General features: G+C 35.6%; 1 protein-coding gene across 1 annotated transcript in view; it reads right to left on the bottom strand.

Annotated features, from left to right (window-relative positions):
- ints11 (integrator complex subunit 11) overlaps positions 1-19,012 on the bottom strand; it is a 31,990-nt gene that overhangs the window by 11,992 nt on the left and 986 nt on the right. Inside the window, exons 2-13 of the mRNA XM_056449749.1 lie at positions 18,048-18,145; positions 17,865-17,938; positions 15,504-15,732; positions 11,872-11,970; positions 11,745-11,779; positions 9,667-9,805; positions 9,037-9,101; positions 8,490-8,679; positions 7,510-7,593; positions 7,312-7,401; positions 2,586-2,748; positions 1,934-2,044 (exon numbers count right to left, since the gene is read on the bottom strand). Of these exons, the coding sequence (XP_056305724.1) occupies positions 1,934-2,044; positions 2,586-2,748; positions 7,312-7,401; positions 7,510-7,593; positions 8,490-8,679; positions 9,037-9,101; positions 9,667-9,805; positions 11,745-11,779; positions 11,872-11,970; positions 15,504-15,732; positions 17,865-17,938; positions 18,048-18,145 (1,377 nt within the window). The remainder of the gene's footprint in view (positions 1-1,933; positions 2,045-2,585; positions 2,749-7,311; positions 7,402-7,509; positions 7,594-8,489; positions 8,680-9,036; positions 9,102-9,666; positions 9,806-11,744; positions 11,780-11,871; positions 11,971-15,503; positions 15,733-17,864; positions 17,939-18,047; positions 18,146-19,012) is intronic.

The raw sequence follows: 19,012 nt of genomic DNA, 5'->3' as shown, positions 1-19,012 counted from the left end.
CCGAGATCGCTTGAATGAGGTGGTCTCAGCTCGATTGAAACCAACTCTGGAGTGGATCGATTGTAGTAAGAAAGCAATACGATCCGAGCCCGGTTATATTACAGTGTTTTATGGATATGTAATAGGCATACGGCTATATGAATAGAGAATTATAAATAGGGCGGGAGGTCATTCCAGTCTCCTGGAAGTTTCAGAAGTCTCCAGCAAATGCACAGAGACTCCCGGATGACCGCAAACGAGTGACAATCTCCCGGAAATCACGTGTCTCCCTCCCGGTCCTCAAATACGTCGCACACCCTTCTCACCCCTCCCCACCGCATCACTCAGACATGTCACGTGCACCTTGTCAAACACCACCAAACCACCACCCCCCTGACAGCTGAGCGGGACTCTGCAAAATAAACCCTGAAACTCTGACCAATGTGAGGAGAGTTTACTCACACGTGACTTGTTTTAGCTCTTTTGGTCCGTTTAGAAACTTTACCGTGTGAAAGCTAACAGCACCAAGAACAAAGAGAAACAATGATACAATTGTAATCCCTGTTTCAGAACGAATGAATCGATTCGCAGGTGTGAAAGCACTCTCAGATGAGTTTTGAAGAACTAAACGATCCTGGATCGTGTCAAATCGTCAATATCCAAATCCTGAGTAATCCACGTACGAAGAACGGACTCCTGATTGGCTGTAGACCACTGTCAGTCAATCTCCTCTGTGTCTCCTGTACAGTACAGAATGCGTTCAGCTTGCCAAATTAACATAAATCTTCAGTTGCTAGCAGTGTGACTTTCAACAAGGATGCAAAAAGGGTTGTAACTGTGCGCAGCAAGACCATTGTAAAAAGGGTCGCATACCGGATGCTCCATGCCACGCAGGCCCATGCAAATATAGGTTTCAGGGTACGCACATTGGCGCCGCAAGTCTGCGGCTGTCTGCGGTGCCCAGCTACGACTCAGAACACTATTCATATTTCTGCCACACCACGGTGTGTGACCCTCTTAAGGATGGAGTCTGCTTTTTTTTGTGGATCAGTGACTGCAGGAAACAGAACATTATGAACATTATGCTGGATGTCAACACTATACACACACAAGCTTTATGAACCTTTTGCTGACAGCGATGAATGTTTGTGCCTGAAAACAGGTTTTGATCTTTCGTTTCATTCTATAATACTGGACTTATCTTTCTACGAAAGTTTGAACTTTAAGAGAGTTTAAACAAGAGAGGAAAGTGTGAAAATGTTAATGCCTGTCTGAGAAAAGTGTATAAAGTGTGTAGTGAGGGGTTTTACAGCCTTAAAACATCTATAATAATTGAAAAAAATAAAAATAAAGCTACTTCGCCTATCGCAGGCTATTTTTAGAATGCAACTCCCACAATAAACGAGGGACCACTGTACTGTAAAAATACTCAAATGTCTCTGTCAATGTTTTCAAACAATTATATTTGATTTACTAAAGTCACACAAGTACCAATTTCACATCTGTCACAATCATAACGGAGAGATCTCATATTCATAATGAAGATTTTCCCTCACAAATGCAAAAATGTCAAATAAAATCAATAATTTTTGTTCAATAGTGAGCTGACTCTTATCTTGTTGATTAGCATTATTTCTTTTGGATTGTGCAGTTTATTTCACAGAATTTCTACAAAGTAGGTTGTCTACTGTAAACTCGCAAACTTTTTTGCTCACATCCATAACGCATGTTTACTTTCCTCATTTCAAATCTAAAAATGTTTACAGATTGATATTTTTCTGATCCCATAACTCTGTGGTTAGTTGTTTTAGAAATATAAACAGATGCTTCTAAATAATGTTAAAGTTTTTACTGCAAATGTCACATTTATAATGCTGGAATTGCTCTATAAATAAAAAAACTAATAAAAATCTTCCAAATAAATCAATGAATGGAGCTTTGTGTGAATGATCACCTCCGAGGGCCATCTCTCGCTTCAGCAGATTGAGTGAAATGTCCACAGGCACGCTGGGGTTCGTCACGACTGTCGTGGTCTCTCCGTTAGCTGGCATAAAACAGCTAATACCTTCAGAGGGTGAAACACAAGCCGTTTACATGAGAACAAACATGTAGCATACAATGTAAAGCTAACTATTATCTGATAATATTCTTCTTTTTTTTCATTTTATTTATAGAATTGTCCAAAAATGTACAAATATCACACATTTAAAAATATTATTGTACATTTTGACACAGGGATAGAGAGATAGATAGTAAAGAAGAATCCAAAATGATTGTAAAAATGATTGACCCCAGAATCAGAAGGCTGAGACAGTCAAAAAAAGGTACAGTAAAAGTCTTTGTTAACAAAATGTCCCTAAATACACATACAAAAATAGTTTTTAGAGTTAACTAATATCATTTGTGTTGTCATTCAACACTGTTTCAATGTTTTTGCTTTTAAAACATATTAGATGATTAAAATATACAAGCAATTCTAGAATCACCCACACCCCAAAAACAAAACTTCATAAATATGGCATAATAACACCCCTCTAAACACTGCAATACTGTCAGTTTTGATTTGATAGTGACTTCAAGTGTATTAAGAGAAGCTGTAAACTTACTGAACTCCTGTTCTATTTTGTCCTTGAGGAACTCCATCTTCTTGGCCTCTCCGTGAACCAGCAGCATGTTTCTGGGTTCTGCCATGCGGATCAGCTGCATGATGCCTTTGGCGTCTGCGTGAGCACTGAAGGACATGTACTCCACCTGCAGCTTTACATCCAACTGAGCACAAATATTAGAACAAAAGGTGTCAAATACAGAAGCTTGACACAGGAATATATGCTCCTGGTTTAGTTAGAGTAAACAGCGCTTATGACTTTGAAAATTATTGGAAACAGTAGACAGACAGTAGACATGACATAAACTAAAGACTAAAGTTCTCTGACGCCATCTAGTGACAGCCAGTTAAAGGTCCAGGAAAATAAATAGAGTGTTTTAGATGTTAGTAACAGTATGCTAGTCTTAAGCAGTGTTGGAGGTAATGCATTACAAGTAACATGAGTTATGTAATAATATTACTTTTCTAAGTAATGAGCAAAATAACACATTACTTAAAAAAAAAAAAGTAATAATATTTGAGTTACAAAAATGTAATGCAAGTTACTTTTTTAGTTTAATTGAATAGCTAAAAAACTAATTGCTGAATTAAAATCAGCCACGATGAATTACACAGTCAGTGAGAGAGATGTGTTCATTATTTTTAACGCAAAGAAAAGGAAAAGGGGATTGTCTCAATGGACGGTGATTTTACTTCAGACAAACAGCAGAAAAGTAGCTAACACATTGCTTTAAACTTTCAATAATCAGTATCTTTTATACCTATTGGTGTGTTTTTCAAAGGTAAAAGAAGGTGTAGGTTAAAAAAGAAAGAAAAAAAAACAAGTTCTAAAAGATCAAGCTTCAGCCTGGTGATAACAAATAACGCAAAAGTAACTTAAAAAAAACACAAAAGTAACGCAAAAGTAACACAATGCATTACTATAAAAAGTAACTAAGTAACATTAATTTTTTGGGAGCAACTCAATATTGTAATCAGTGGTGTAAAATAACAAATTACAAATACTCAAAATATTGTAATTGAGTAGTTTTTCTCAGAGACTGTAATTTACTAAGTAGTTTTAAAAATGTGTACTTTTACTTTCCCTTGGGTACATTTTTAGTGCTGTATCGGTAATTTTACTCCACTATTTTCCTTCAACCTGCAGTCATTACATATTTTTTCTTGTCTATGGGGATTGGAAAATCAGTCCTGTGATTCCTGTCCAATCAAATCACACATAGAAGGTAAATTACATCATACTGAACTACCTCAAGACATGGGCGATTTATAACTGCAGCAAACTGTTTGGCAGCATTAAAAGTGTCCAAAAAGATGTCCAAAATCTTTACACACATTGACCCAGAGACTGTTTAGATGCATGTCACTGATGAGAAGATGACGGATGTTTACTGTATGATGACCGAAATGACCTTAAACACCCAGCAGGCACAAGACGTCAACATGACGTTAGATTGACGTTGTAACCCAATGTCATATTTTGTCTCTATCACATGTTGGATTTCGGTTGCCATACCTGACGAATAAATGTCAGTGTTTGACGTTGGTTTAAGATGTTGGCTCAATGTTGGATTTTGGTCACTTTCTAACACAATCTAAAATCAATCAAATAACAACATTATTTGATGACGTTATTGGACATCAAAATAACTTTGTCCTTAGACGCTGACTAGACATTGAATTTTGGTCACCTGACGTCTCAACCTAAATCTAACCTAATATTAACGTCTTATGACTAGGGTTGGGTATCGTTTGGGGTTATTTCGATATCGGTGCTAAATCAATACTTTTAAAACTTTTTACTTTTAAAACTTTTTACTTTTGAGCCACAAAATTATGGTGGATGACTCTAAAAAAATCTTTTATTTGACAAAATCTTTTAAAAATTATTTCATAATTTTAATAGAACAATATAATTTAAGTTTAAAGTAAACATCAATTCAAATTTTATATATTTATGACATTGTACTTATGACATTGTGTGCCTGCTGGACAATCACTAAATGCTCTACAGAATGTTACGTTTACATACATCCACAAATTACATGTAAATGCATCAGCTTTTTACAGAGTAATACTCACTACTCTTGAGTACTTTAGAAAGATTTTTCAGTATGCTCGAGTGACAAAATTTGCTTTTAGATGACATAAACACCCAATGCTTCCACTATGCTCCATATTTATGACGTAATGTCATTGGCATGTTTTTTTTTTTTTTTTTTTTTTTTTGCAATACATATAGCAGTTTCACAAGCTCTATTTGACAGTTTTGGAGTCCAACAGTATTCAGGGACTAGGCTTGGGCGGTAATACAGTAATATGGTAAACCGCGGGATCTAAAAATAGCAACGGTGTCAGTTTCAATACCATTATACCATCATAAAAAACAATTCACTTATATAGGAGACAAGTGTTAAATATTTATTTAATGCCTAAAAATGAGTATGCATGATTGTCATCATGAGACAGTGTGGAGGAGAGAGAGAGAGAGGTGAGGTAAGATGGCGAGTCGCACACCAAGTGACCTGGTCTCGAAAAAGAACACAACCTCTGCAGTTTGGCAGTATTTCAGGTTTCGACCGAATGAGAAGGGAGACGTGGTAAATACGAACTAGAGGTCTGCATTCCAGCTGCTGTCCCTTGGGAGCTGCGGGACCCAACCAGATTTCTTGCGGTGCGGGAATAAATTTCCAAATAGGTCGCTAACTCTGGTGTAATTTGACTAATTGGAGTGGGTGGACTACGCCAGTGGTTCTCAAACTGGGGGTCGCAGAATAATTTCAAGGGGTCGCGAGAGTGATTAATAAATATTTTTCAGTATTACAAGTGAAAGCTAATATTTTCAGATTTTTAAAAAGATATTAATGATAAATTCATAAAGTATTTAGGACACATTCAGGCAGAATGCATCTTAGTACTTGAAACGCAGCTCTCAGGAACAGTTTAAAACTTGTCATGTCAACTCGCCACAGTAAACAAGGCCCGCAACCCTTTTCCCGCCTTCGCGCTCTTCTTATTGGCCCACTGCTCTAAGAACTGAACACGAATGGATTGGCTAAAATCAGCTGTCAATCACTCAGTCAACGCCTTTTGTCTTCAGATGACAGGAGCTACAAGCGCGAAAATGTAACCCGCTGAAGATGAGAATGAAAACAACACTGACAGATTTTGTCTTAGAAACACCTAAAGCTACAAATAATGGCATATCTGATTACTGATCATGTGGTGAATGTTAATCCACCATCTACACTTATTGAAGAGTGGATTTAAGACTTCCATTGGCTTCAAGTCCGTTATGAAAATAACTAAAACATCCACTGTAAAGTCTGTGGGACGGGATTTTCAGGTAATTGTTTGCCACGTTAGCCATGTAATGTGCAGTAAACATAGTTAAAATATTGTGAACAGCTTAAAAAATGGTTGTTTTTATTGTTTGTATTTGCTTTGGTAGTGGGGGGTCGCGAGTACTTGACGATCTTAAATTGGGGGTCGCTAGTTTAAAAGTTTGAGAACCACTGGTCTACGCGAGCATCCACGTGGATGCTGTTTATGTTTGTGTGTGTCTGTGAACATGAATGAGAAAGAGCGTGATGCTGTGCGTTACTGGCTTAGTGCTGTCTATGTGTGTGTACATGTGTGAATGAGAGAGCGTCCCGCGCAGATCTCTAATACGAACAAGACAAACAGGTGACCGAGAACCTAAGGTCGCATATACGGTAATCAGTTTCTGAATGGTTTAGGCTCAAGCCAACAGTTTGGTGATGCTGTCTGAACCTTACATTATATTTTTATATTCTGTATACCGAGGTAAAATAGGGAGGAGGTTTGACAGTATCTAAATTTGGATACTGCCCAAGCCTATCGGGTACATAAATTAAATAATCTCAATGCAAAAACATTGTTTTCTTTCTTTGTCTTGTTTCTGGTTGAAATCTCAAATTCTTAGATCAAGTGAAAATATTGTTTTGTTTTCACCTTCAGAAGAAGCAACAAAAAAAAAAGAAGAGTTTTTCCTTAAAACGAGCTCAATTATCTGCCAGTGGAGTAAATAAAATCATTTAGTTTTGCTTTGAAATATAGGTATTTGGGCAAGAAAAAAGATAAAACTTTCAAGAAAACCATTTCCTGTATAAATAATTAAATACAATCAATCTTTGTTACACCTCCAAACATCATAATTGTTTGTGCTCACACATTTTAAACTCTCTTGAAATGCTCAGTCACAGGCCTTAAAAACACATGCAAATGATGAACTTTCACTCTATTATGGTTAAGCTTAGCAGTGACTCTACAAACCACATGTGTTCTGTGGCTCCTGGTCAGCTATAATTCACTCAGCATTACAGATCCTGCGATGTGACTATTAAAGATGCGCACATTGAGATATCAATGCTGAAATGATATATTGTGCAGCCCCACTTCACCTCATACTACAGCTTTCTCATCGATTCTTCTAACCAATCAAATTCTCTATAAAATATAACATGCCACGCCCCCTTGAAGACATTTCTCAATTGCTTTACATACGCTTGAGCTCAACCACTCTCACTGGCAGAGCTGTGATAAAAACAAAACACTATTGGCTGTTTTTTTTAAGGGGAGGAGCTACTATATTTCGCGCTCTCTCTTCATGTTTCAGTTCAGATTACATCAAACACTGAATAAAAACTGCACATTTTAATGAACTTCATGGACCTTTAAAATGAGCATTTGCAGTCAATAATTACCGTTGCTCTTCCTTCCATCTCCAGTTTCTTCTGTCCGTTCAGGATCTTGTGTCCCACGGTGCCTTGAACGCAGTACCCTGGCATAATGACCTGTTGAATAAATATATAAATATATATATTGGTTAATGAACAGCTGTGAATGAGAATGAGCTATATTGGAAAGTCAATGTCTTTTTTTGAGTTCATGAAGTGTCTTGCCATGTTCTTTTCATTGCCGGCCCATTTCTTGAAAATCTGTAAAGATTGCCCAGCATGCAACATCCCGGGAGTGGCGAACACAACCTGATGGAACAGATAAAAGACTCTGCTTTCCCACAATACTACTCAATATTCCAATTTTGAATGATAAAACTGTAGACATGGCCATAAACAGGTCTATAAAAATGCTATTTTTATTTAACTGCAAGGTTTTTTATTATTGCTATGAGTATTTTGTAGTCAAGAGTGACCTTATTCAATTTAAAATGTTATTATTTTCTATTAAAAAAGAAATAAAAAACATATTTAATGTTGTATATACTAAAATATTTCTAGTTTTACTAATTTATAGTGATAGTCATGTATATACTATATACTATGGTTAATATAGTATAGCTTTTTATAGTAATAGTTATAGTTATATAGTAATAACTTAATGACACACATCAAATAATAATAACAATTATTAGTAATAATTTACCAAACATGCATAGAATATTAATAATCAGCATACAATATAAATCTGTTCTTTTAAACAAGCTGCCATTATTAGGTTAAGAATAATTTAATAAATTACACAAACGCATTTGTAAGTTGCTTGGGATAAAATCGTCTGCTAAATGGCTAAAATGTAAAAAATAAATAAATCAATAAATCATAATATTTTTGTAAAACATTCTGAAATAATACTACAATGATAACAACTAAACAGTAGAAACCATATACTTGCTAATAAAATTATAAATGAACAGATTTTAAATAATAATATTTATTAATATGTAGAATTTATCAATTTAATATACTATATATATATATATATATATATATATATATATATATATATATATATATATACATATATTGATATATATCTAGAAGATTATTATACTACCTTTTTTGCATAATAATAATAATAATAATAATAATAATAATAATAATATCTCCAACATCAACTAAAAACATTTGTGCTGTGGTCTTACCATTGGACCAGGGTTATCAGCATATGAGCGATCAAAGGCTTTGATGTGCTTGAACTCAAACATGTTTCTTTGTACGAAGGTCTTTCGGATCTTCTGATTGGTCCAGGTGATGAACAGTTTGTAGTAGTGATTGGCCTTCTCCGTCAGCCCGGTGGAGAAATAAATGGGGGCTTTCAGATTCATTCTCTCCCTGTTAAAATAAAACAGCCTGAAATTATACAATGTTCGATGCCAGTACAGAGAGTCCTCTTACATCTTTACATAATAAACTTCAAAATGTCAAAAAATAATAATAGTAATAATAGAAATAATCTGAATGAGAAAGAGCTTTATTACAGAAGTTTCTGTAATAAACTTTACTACAGAATTTTCCACAGTGCAACAGTGGAGGCAAATCAGAAGTAAATAGAAAATAAAAAAATATACAAATTGACAAATGTCTGTACAGGTATATTACTATACACAATATTGTATTTTATAGCTACATTATGCGCAAAATGATTGAGCAGTAGCAATCTCAGACCAGTAAAATGTTTTACAAACTCACCAGAAAGTTTCCAACAGAATACAGAGTTCCTGTGCTCTTCCTAGAGCAAATACTGGAATCAAGACCTAAAACACCACAGAGAAACAAGCATGAGCAGAATATAGACGCACACATCTGAAAGCACATGATTGAACACATAACGAACAGTCTAAGGTAATGTCCACACGTACACAAGTATTTTTATAAATGTTTTCCCTGCTTTCGGGAGGAGATAATGACACTTTTACGCTGGGTCCACACCAAACAAAAGATTTAAGCATTTTTGCAAGTAAATATCATCCAAGTCAACGCAAACGTGAGAACAAAGGTGGATTAAAATCCTGCGGTGCAAATGACGTGGAATTCACATTGCGTTTTTTTCTGCGAACATGTGAAATTGCCTGAATTGCATCTTCTGTGTTTGGTGTAAACCCAGCGAGAACTCCGGTCCACACTGAACCCAGAGTTTCAGAATCTCTTCACCCTGGCTTGAGTTTTCAGAAATTTTTGGTTTCAGTCATCTGATAATAAAGTCACCTGTTTTCGTGTGGAAAAACATCAAAACCACTTAGAAAAAAAGTCAATTTTTTTAAATATCTGTGTACATGTGGACAATGCCTAAAATCTGAATGAGTGACTTTATTTTCCAACCTTGCCTCCTCTTTCCACTGTTTCATGAACCTTCTTCAGGAAATCTCTCTCTCTGCAGCGTTTAGAGTCTCTGATGGTGGTGGCGTATGTGGATTCTGATATCAAAATGTCTGGCCGACATTTATCAATCCAAGCAGCTCTGGGTAAATCGAGACAGCAAAGTTAAACCTGACTTAGTGTTTGGCATTTCCGTACCAAAAACGATTATTATAATGCAACTATATTAGTGTTCGTGCAAACACACAATGAGATTTCTTACAAGGGTACAGTTTTAAAATTTGCCACGTTTTCATAGTTTATCAGTAGGAAAAAAGAAAATTGTTTCCAACTAAATAACTTGTATTCTGTTAATATTAGTGCTATTCTGTTGATGGAGTGATTCAAAATATTCTAATATCATATTACAATTGTCCCTTCGCTAAGCCCCGCCTTTCTTAGTTACTGTTGCTACGCCTGTCAACCTTTCATGCCTGGCATGTCTATTACAATATGTATGCGTTGGTGTCAGACATTGCCAGGGATATAATTAGTCATTTTTGGCAAACAGGTGAGATATCCGAGAAAGCCAGACAAAAAAGGACAGCAGTATGCATTACAGGGGTATATTCATGACATAATAGGCAACCGATTTGAAAATAATTTAATAAAAATTTAAGCTAGCTTAGCCTAGCCGCTTCATACGCTGACCATTCAAAAGCTTGTAAATTTAAAAATAATCTAATATTAACAAATTAAACCATAATTTCTCTTTTTTAAGCCAAAAAGCCTGATAGACTATAGTTGTGCAATAAAATATAGCATTACTAACCGATGAGGAAACACGCATTGACAGTGCTTTTACATAATTCATTCATGAAAAGAGCAGCCAGAAAGGGGAAATTGAGAATATTAGTATCATTGACTCATAACAATGTACAGTAGCTATAACTCTCAGTGAGTTTGTGTGCTGTTTATACAGTTTCTATTCTAATTTGCAACTAAGTGGAAGAACTAAATAAATTGAAAAGAAAATCAAAGTATAAATAGCAGAAGTGAAATAGATTTTGCCAACAAATTGATTTTACCAACAAATAATAATCAGACACCAAATATAAAAGCAGACACTAACCCGCTATAACATCATCATCAATGACTAAATCTCAAAAGACAGACGAAAACATCAGTAAATTGTAGCTCTGACATGGACATGAGGGTTATAAATGACTGAAAAACAGCTGCGGGTGAAGTATATTGATCGCAAGTGATTGTGATCACATCTTGGTTTTGTTCTGTTGATATGTAATTTCAAATATTCATAACTTGAAACAGATGGAAATATGATTGTTATTAGTATGACTACTATGGCGAGTGCTTAAACGGAGCAGTGCTCATAATATCGAGTGAAAAAAGAAAAGAAAAAGGCCGCTGGGAAACATAACCTGCTTTGTGTTTTTGTAGGAAACAGTTTAGATCTGTTTAGAGTAAGAGGTGTGTGAGTTATTACCGTCTATGACTGTGTCTGGAATATCGAAAACAAAACCAACTTAACTCCGCTCTTTTAGCGCCCCTCACCGAGCTTGATCCATGCTGGCATATCTCCTCTTGGGTTTTAGGTTTTGAAAAGGGAAAAAATTCCACCCCCCTGTCCAAACTTTTAGGATACGGGGTATCAGATTTCCACAATTCATATGCACAACGCTTTGGCTTGTTTTCCTCGCTCGTAAGCTTGACAGAGCTCCTGCACGTAGCTACAGTTGCTAAGCCATGATTGGTGTGTGGCGGTTTTTGGGTGTGGCTTAGCGAAGGGTCAATTATCATACACCCAAGGCGCTTCGCAATCATAAGGCGGGTCTCTCCACACCACCACCAGAGTGTAGCATTTTGGATGATGCGACGACAGCCACAGGACAACAGCACCAGTGCACTCACCACACACCAACTATTGGTGGAGTGGAGAGACAGTGATAGAGCCAATTTGGTGTATGGGGATGACTTGGAAGCCATGATGGGTCAGGGCCAATGGAGGGAATTTAGCCAGGACACCGGGGTTACACCCCGACTCTTTACGGGAAGTGGCAAAAAATATATATGATACTCACCCTAAATGTCTGTCTGGTGTCATGTTGTAATCACCCTGTAAAAACACATTTGGATGTAATGTACACATCAAGTCACCAGCTGGATTGTCATCAAATTAGGGTATGTAATAAGTAAAGTGACACCCACTGTATAGACGACAGACTCTAACCCGACTTTGATTTGGACCATAGCGGCTCCAAGAACATGACCGGCGTAGTATGCTTTGATCTCAAGCTCATCGTCAACCTTGATGAGGGAAAATAAATTGTCAGACAACATTCTACAAAAAAAAAAAAAAAAAAAATCAATAAAAAATAAAAACAAACATTCTACAAAAAATATATAGAAATAATAATAAAAACAATAAATAAATAAATCCATTAGCAGCATAAACAATTTTCTTAATTTTTGGGGGGACAAAATGCAAAACAATATTTTTAAAAAGCCTTCAAATTAAAACGTTAAATTACAAAAATGAAAAAAGTAAATCAATTTAAACAATAAAATGAAATAGTAAAAATTTATAGTAATTTATAAAAATAATTTACATGAACTTCAATTACTGTAAATTAACATTACAATTACTGTTACGTGCTTGAGTTGTTTGTGCCCTGTTTGTGTTTTTCTCTCTCTCGCTTTGTTATCCCGTATCCATTTAATTTTCTCAGGTTCCGTTCATTGGTCAATCCACCCATCAATCATTTCCTCCTTGGTGACGTCACTCTGATGTCATGTCCATTAGGCCAAGACCACCCAGCATAAAAGAGCGTGCCAGACCACTCTCCAGTTCCTTCTCGTCTCCCTTGTTTCTGTTGTACGTCTGCTGTATTATTGCATTGCGTTGATAGAAAACCTTGTCTAACTGTGTATTCTGTTGTTGCCCGTTTCAGTGTTAACCTTATCCGTACGCCATTCATATCATACTGTCCCATTTCTCAATTTCTTTTATTTACCAAGTTTACGAGGCTCGGACGAAGCGGACCGGTAAGGAGGTCACGTGACATACATTTTGCAACACATAGGACTACTCTTACATATAGTACATTAGGTTAGAGGCGAGTGCCACCCCTTTTACTTTTTGGATAGATAGGATACTCGGATAACTCTTCGCGTGTTTAATTATTTTGTTTCATCTATTTTAGGGATTCTCATTTTGGTTAATTTTGCCAACCAACAACCATCTCTTGTTAACCGAATATTAACCGCTAACAGATTAATATTAAAATATGAATTAATTAAAAAAATAATTGACATGCCTATTTTGTGTGACACATTAAATATTGCATTTTAAAATAACGATTTATTTTAACATGCGAACAGCATACAGAACATGACAGAGCATCTTTACGCACCTGCAGTGTTTCCGACAGCATAGAAAAACAGAATAAACTAAACAAAAAGAATAAAATAGGCTAAATCCTGCTCTAGATCTTTTTCACTTAAATGACAAATTTAGATTACAAAAAAAAAACACTGACTGAATCCTTTTTAAGAACTGGTATAGGCTGTTTGTCCGTCAAATAAAAATATTAGGCTACTTCAATAGATCACTCCATGGAAAATATTATATTACAAAACCACTGTCAACATTTATAATAGAAGTCATTAGTTTAAAGATTGTCTAAATTATTGACTTATTTCCTCTGTCTCACTCACGGTTCATGTGCGCACGCTGCGTGTAACAAAAGACAATGACAATAATTATCATTATGCAAAAATAAAGAAAAACTTTGGATTTGTTTGATTAGTAGATTAGGCTATGAAGGCTATTTAAAAATGCATATTATTTAAGAACTATTAATAACTGTAATTTTCCAAATGGAAAACGGTTGGTTTCTTGGTTGTAGCCTACACTAAATCATCAATAGCCTATTTGTAGAGTTTATGATGCGGCTCCGGGCAGCACAGAGGCGATCAGCATCAGTGCTGGTTTGTCAACTCGTCTGTGTCAAACTGTGACCAGAAATATCCTTCTTTCATTTTGCTTCTTTGTTAAAATACATCTCTAGGCACATGTGGTTGCACGTGTTACTGTCCTGCGAGTTAACAAATATGTGTTGCACATTTAGGGGTCGATCACAGCGAATGCGCTTTTGCATTCCAAAATGCGAGGCGCACCGCACTGCCTTTTTTATGTTGACAAGAAAAAAAGAAGCGCGGTGCTCTTTTTTTATGTCACTAGGAAACGACTGAATCAGCTGAGCTGTATTGTGCGCGAGTGTTGCAGTCAATGTTGTTATAATTGTAATTTTTAATAACATTATGATATTCAAGATTTGTAAAGTCATACAACTCTGGATGACTGGAAACAGCGACCACAAGTCTCTCCTCCATCATTAAAAGTTCACTGTAGTCGTCTTGACAACACAAACACTGCTGTCACCTCAAAGGAAACCCCGCCTCTGCTTTCATTTGGTTAAAGAATGAAAAAGACACGACTGAGGGGACATGCTTTTTTGCTCGAGCGGACATAGCGTGCAATGGCAAAACGTGAGGCGCGCAGGATGCATAAGCTGCGCGTAAAACACTCGCGGCCATTAGTAAACCATTCAAAAGATGCCCCTCTCAATGCAAAAAGCGTGTTCGTTGTGATCGGCCCCTTATGCAGCCAAACTTTTAAATTATATAAAACTATATTTTTAATCGGTTACAAATGCACCCTTTCGGTAAACGATTAATCAGTTATTTTGAGCATCCCTAAACTATTTAGTTAGTTAGATCCTTCTGGGGAGTTAGACATTGTTTGGGTTTTGTTCTTTTTTTTTCTTTAGTGCCACCCACATCCCTTCTGCCAGACCCCATCTTTGTGTTTGTCCCAATATTGTATACATTGTAAATAGTATATTTTTGCTTAAATTCTTTTTCTTTACTTTTGATTAATTCATTGTTTTTGATCACTTTAGGAATTGTAAATATAAGTCACACTTTTTGGTATATTTGCTTTGGTTGTCTTTTACACTTCATTTACTAAATAAATAAATGTATGTATATATATATATATATATATATATATATATATATATATATATATATATATATATATATATATATATATATATAATTATTTTAAATGTACATTAAATGTCTAACCCCATTTCCCTAGGCCAGGGACCACCAATCTTGTTCCTGGAGGTCCGGTGTCCTGCAGATTTTAGCTCCAACCCTAATCAAACACACCTGAACAAGCTAATCAAGGTTTAACTAGGTATACTTGAAACACCCAGGCAGGTGTGTTGAGGCAAGTTGGAGCTAAACCCTGCAGGGCACCGGACCTCCAGGAACGAGACTGGTGAACCTGCCCTAGACTAACATCAGGGGTTTGTAACAACAACAGCTGAAAATGTAAAAAAAAAGTGGCTTATTAGAAGGTAGTCTATGGAGATTACAGTGTTCATTTGTGCATCCTAAAACTCTACATTTCTAATGCTGCTTAGCTACTGACATTTTATTCAGCAAGTACGGCATTAAAACTCTAATGGTGGATGGCTGCTTCTCACACAAGGCTGTTTATGCTAATGAGGTAGAGATTGTCACTAATGGGCGGGGCGTTCCCCATCTGATGACACGTACAAAGAGAGCATTTCAATCAAAGTGTTTCTGCCTTTTCTTATCAAGTGTTATAATAAAAACAGAGTTCATTCATTTTGACCATTAGAGGCTGACTATATTCACACACTGTTGACACACAACTGTGTTTAAACCACTTTAAAAAGTGATTTTTGCAGAATAGGTCCCCTTTAAGTCAAACGCAATAATGTGCGTGTGTGTGTGTGTTTTACCTGAACAGTTTGATGGAGGTTGAGAGGCACAACTTTCTTCATGCAGTCTTTGATCATCTGTGAGGTGAAGAAGTTGGTCTCTCCCTTTTTGTCCACCGTGATCTTCCTGAAGTCCTCCAGCAGGATGGGGCAGATAGCTTTGGTTGGGTGGGTCATGTAGATGGGCCCGTCGTAACCCACCATCTCGCTCATGTAAGGAAGAGCACCGCAGTGATCCAGATGGAAATGACTGGGGGGAAAAAAAGAAAGCAGAAAACAAGAAAATTTAGAGCATGAATCTCATCAACAAATGGTGCATACTTCCATATACTGAAAAAGGCAGTGGTTCGCAAACCTTTTACACCAAGTAACACCTCAGAAATCATTTGTCTCTCCTAGTTCCACTATAATGACTAATATTAAAATACAATAGCGCAGTAGGCCTAATTATTCAGTTGCATTCTATTGCATAGTTCAAAAAACGAGGCTGTTTTATTCCTAATAAGAATATTTATTATTGTCAACCACTTGAAACATTGTAAATACAGTTTGAACATTAACACTGCACTGTGCTTACAGGTAAAAATATTTATATATTAAATTAAAATGCACTGTACATTTAAAATGTAAATAAAAATGATACTGTTCTTAAAAAGTGAAACAAAAACTGCCGTACTTAAATGTGAAGTAACATAGTATTCATCAAAACAAAATGAACAGAGACTACATATGTGCAGCTGAGTAACATTAACACCTGTGATATAAGTATTAAGTACTAATGTCAAATATGTTGCATTTACTGTACATGACATATTTTTTATATCTTTGAAATCTAAACATTAACTTGTATTTTAAATATGTGATTAGCAATTGCATATTTAAATTAGAAATTAGATTGGCTGTGAGACAAAGTTAAATATACCAAACCGCATTACAATAAATTTACTCATTTGTTTGCTTATTATTTAAAAATAACTAGAAAAAGTTGCTTTAAAACATATTAAATGATGATGCAGTGTATATTTTTTTCGTTTTATAATCAACTTATAATAGTCGAAACATAAACAATCCCATTTATAACACAATGGAGCTCAATAATGAATACACTAGTCGAACTGCCTCTGCCTTGCCCTTGATTTGCTCACCGATGTCTTGTGCACTGTCCAGTCTGTGACAGTATTTACATTTTAAAAGTCTGATTCATATGAAACATTTAATTTTAGCTGGCTTTTTTGTAGCTCCTCAATTAAACAAAGACACAAACGGGTATTCATTAAATTTGAAATGACGATCTCTGTCAAAGGCATTTGCCCCAACCAACTCCCCATCATTCTCCCTCTCTTTTCTAACGTGATGGCAGGCCAAACCAAATGGGCCAACTTTGGCCCGCAGCCCCTACTTTGGGCACCTCTGATTTAAACAGCAACCTATTTAATAAGATTAAAAATGACAAAAGCAACACAAAGCACTTTATCCAAAATCTAAGCAATTTCAACGACTAGACTAAAATGTAAGCATTTTCAAAGATTTTCAGCACCCATTTTAACAATGGTGAAAAACAGTAAGCAAGTAGTATGAAAAAATTTAGTATAAAGACACTTTACTATGCCATAAGGCCATGCGAGAGAACTTATGAATGGGAATAAAGCAATGCAACTGACTAGATAGATTATGTGATAATGACAACCTAGTGAACGTACAGTAGCAAGTCCAAATTCCATTCATACTACTCAACTTTATCCAATATAAAACATACTTTTCATCTTGAACTTAATTAAAACTCAAATGCAGTTCATACTTGAGCAGTTCGCCATTTTTAATGCAGCTATATACTTTAAAGGCATTTGAATGCTTGATTCTGATTGGCTAATGAACATTCTAAGGCGTTTGATTATTTTCAGTTACAGTAAACATAGCTAAAGTAGTTCCAGGCAGGTTTTGACCACATTGCAGTTCCATATATCACTACATTGAATGACTTGAGCTATTTTACAGCTACAAAAGTCGAAATCTGCTCAAAAGTCAAAACAGAGGGCTTTGGATGAGATGCATGTAAAATAGTCCAACATACTTGAGCAGTTTGAGGACAAAAACCTGACAAATGGCTTGAAATTTAACATTGTTTTTAGATGTGGTAACTGTAGTACAAGGTGAATAATTGACTCTGGACCATTGAAACGTAAGAAAATAACGCAGAGGTGCTTCAAGTCATAGCCACGTCATTATTTTCAAATAATTAAATGGCCCATCATCAATTATTCCTTACATATTACTACAATATACACTTCAAATAAAAAAACGAAATTAAAAAAACTATATACTATAAAGAAATATAACTATAACTATAAATAAAAAGTATATACACTATAAAAATAAACTGACCTTATAATGACACAGTCCAAGAACTCAGTAAGGCGACCATTTTGAGTAATGTAACTAAAATCTGGAAAACGTCTCTGAAATGGAAATACAGAATGTTACGTTTACACTACTCATCTTGCAGACTACAGAATTATACTCAAAATACACAAAGGAGAACCACGAAAGAACTGTTGAGTGACATACGTCATCATTAAAGCCCATGTGCATCCCGCAGTCCAGCATGATGTTTTTGCCTCCGATGGAGACCAGAATACAGCTGCGGCCGACATCCTGACCAGCACCTGAAACAGAACAAATACACACATTTACAACCACTTACATACAAATACTTACACGCTACAATCAATTTCAATTAAAATACATGCCTTGTATAAAATAGTGAGATATGTGAAGTTTAAATGTTTGTATAAACAAAAATATGTGTGTATTTCACATATTTTATAAAATATTTTAAAAATGTTATTTGTTTGTGTGAAGGTGTCACATGATGCTAGTTTAGAAATCAGAGTATTTGATTTACTTTTTTTGTTTTTCTCCATTAAAGGCCACCTATTTTAACCGTTTTTCAAGATTTAATATACGTCTTTTGTAGTTGCAGAATGTGTCTGTAAAGTTTCAGCTCAAAATATCCATCAGATTATTTATTATTCCTTTTTAAATCAGGAAAATTTGAGCAGTTATGGCATTGTAGCTGATTTTGTTGCCTCTAATGCTGGTTCTCCCCGCCCACCATTCCCACATGCGTGTCAGAGTCATAGGCTTCACATAGATAAACACCACAGTGACAGACAAGAATGAAGCAGGTCTCCCTTACTACAGTAAGAACGTTCCCAATGGTTATTTGTTATGTTTGTTGTGGAGTTAATTCAAGCCACAATGTCGTTATAAAGTTTGCGTGCACACGCACGTTTAGCTTTGCACAGCAAATGTGACAGGATACACGTTAATATACACTGCTGTAGGGATATCCGTTATGTTAAAGTACAAATAAACCTGATTTAAGTCCACAAACAAGTGTCTTTTATAATTGTACTGACATTATGTGGATGAGGTGATGAATTTCATAGTGATTTTACTGTCTTTATTACAAGCATGCACGGGTTTAAAAATGTTTTAAACTTGTAAAACTCATTCTTTATCACATTTAA

This window comes from Danio aesculapii, chromosome 23 (genome assembly GCF_903798145.1).
Source record: "Danio aesculapii chromosome 23, fDanAes4.1, whole genome shotgun sequence".
Classification (NCBI taxonomy): Eukaryota; Metazoa; Chordata; class Actinopteri; order Cypriniformes; family Danionidae; genus Danio; species Danio aesculapii.
Note: the sequence above shows the minus strand (reverse complement) of the source record. Positions and strands in the feature narration are given on the sequence as shown.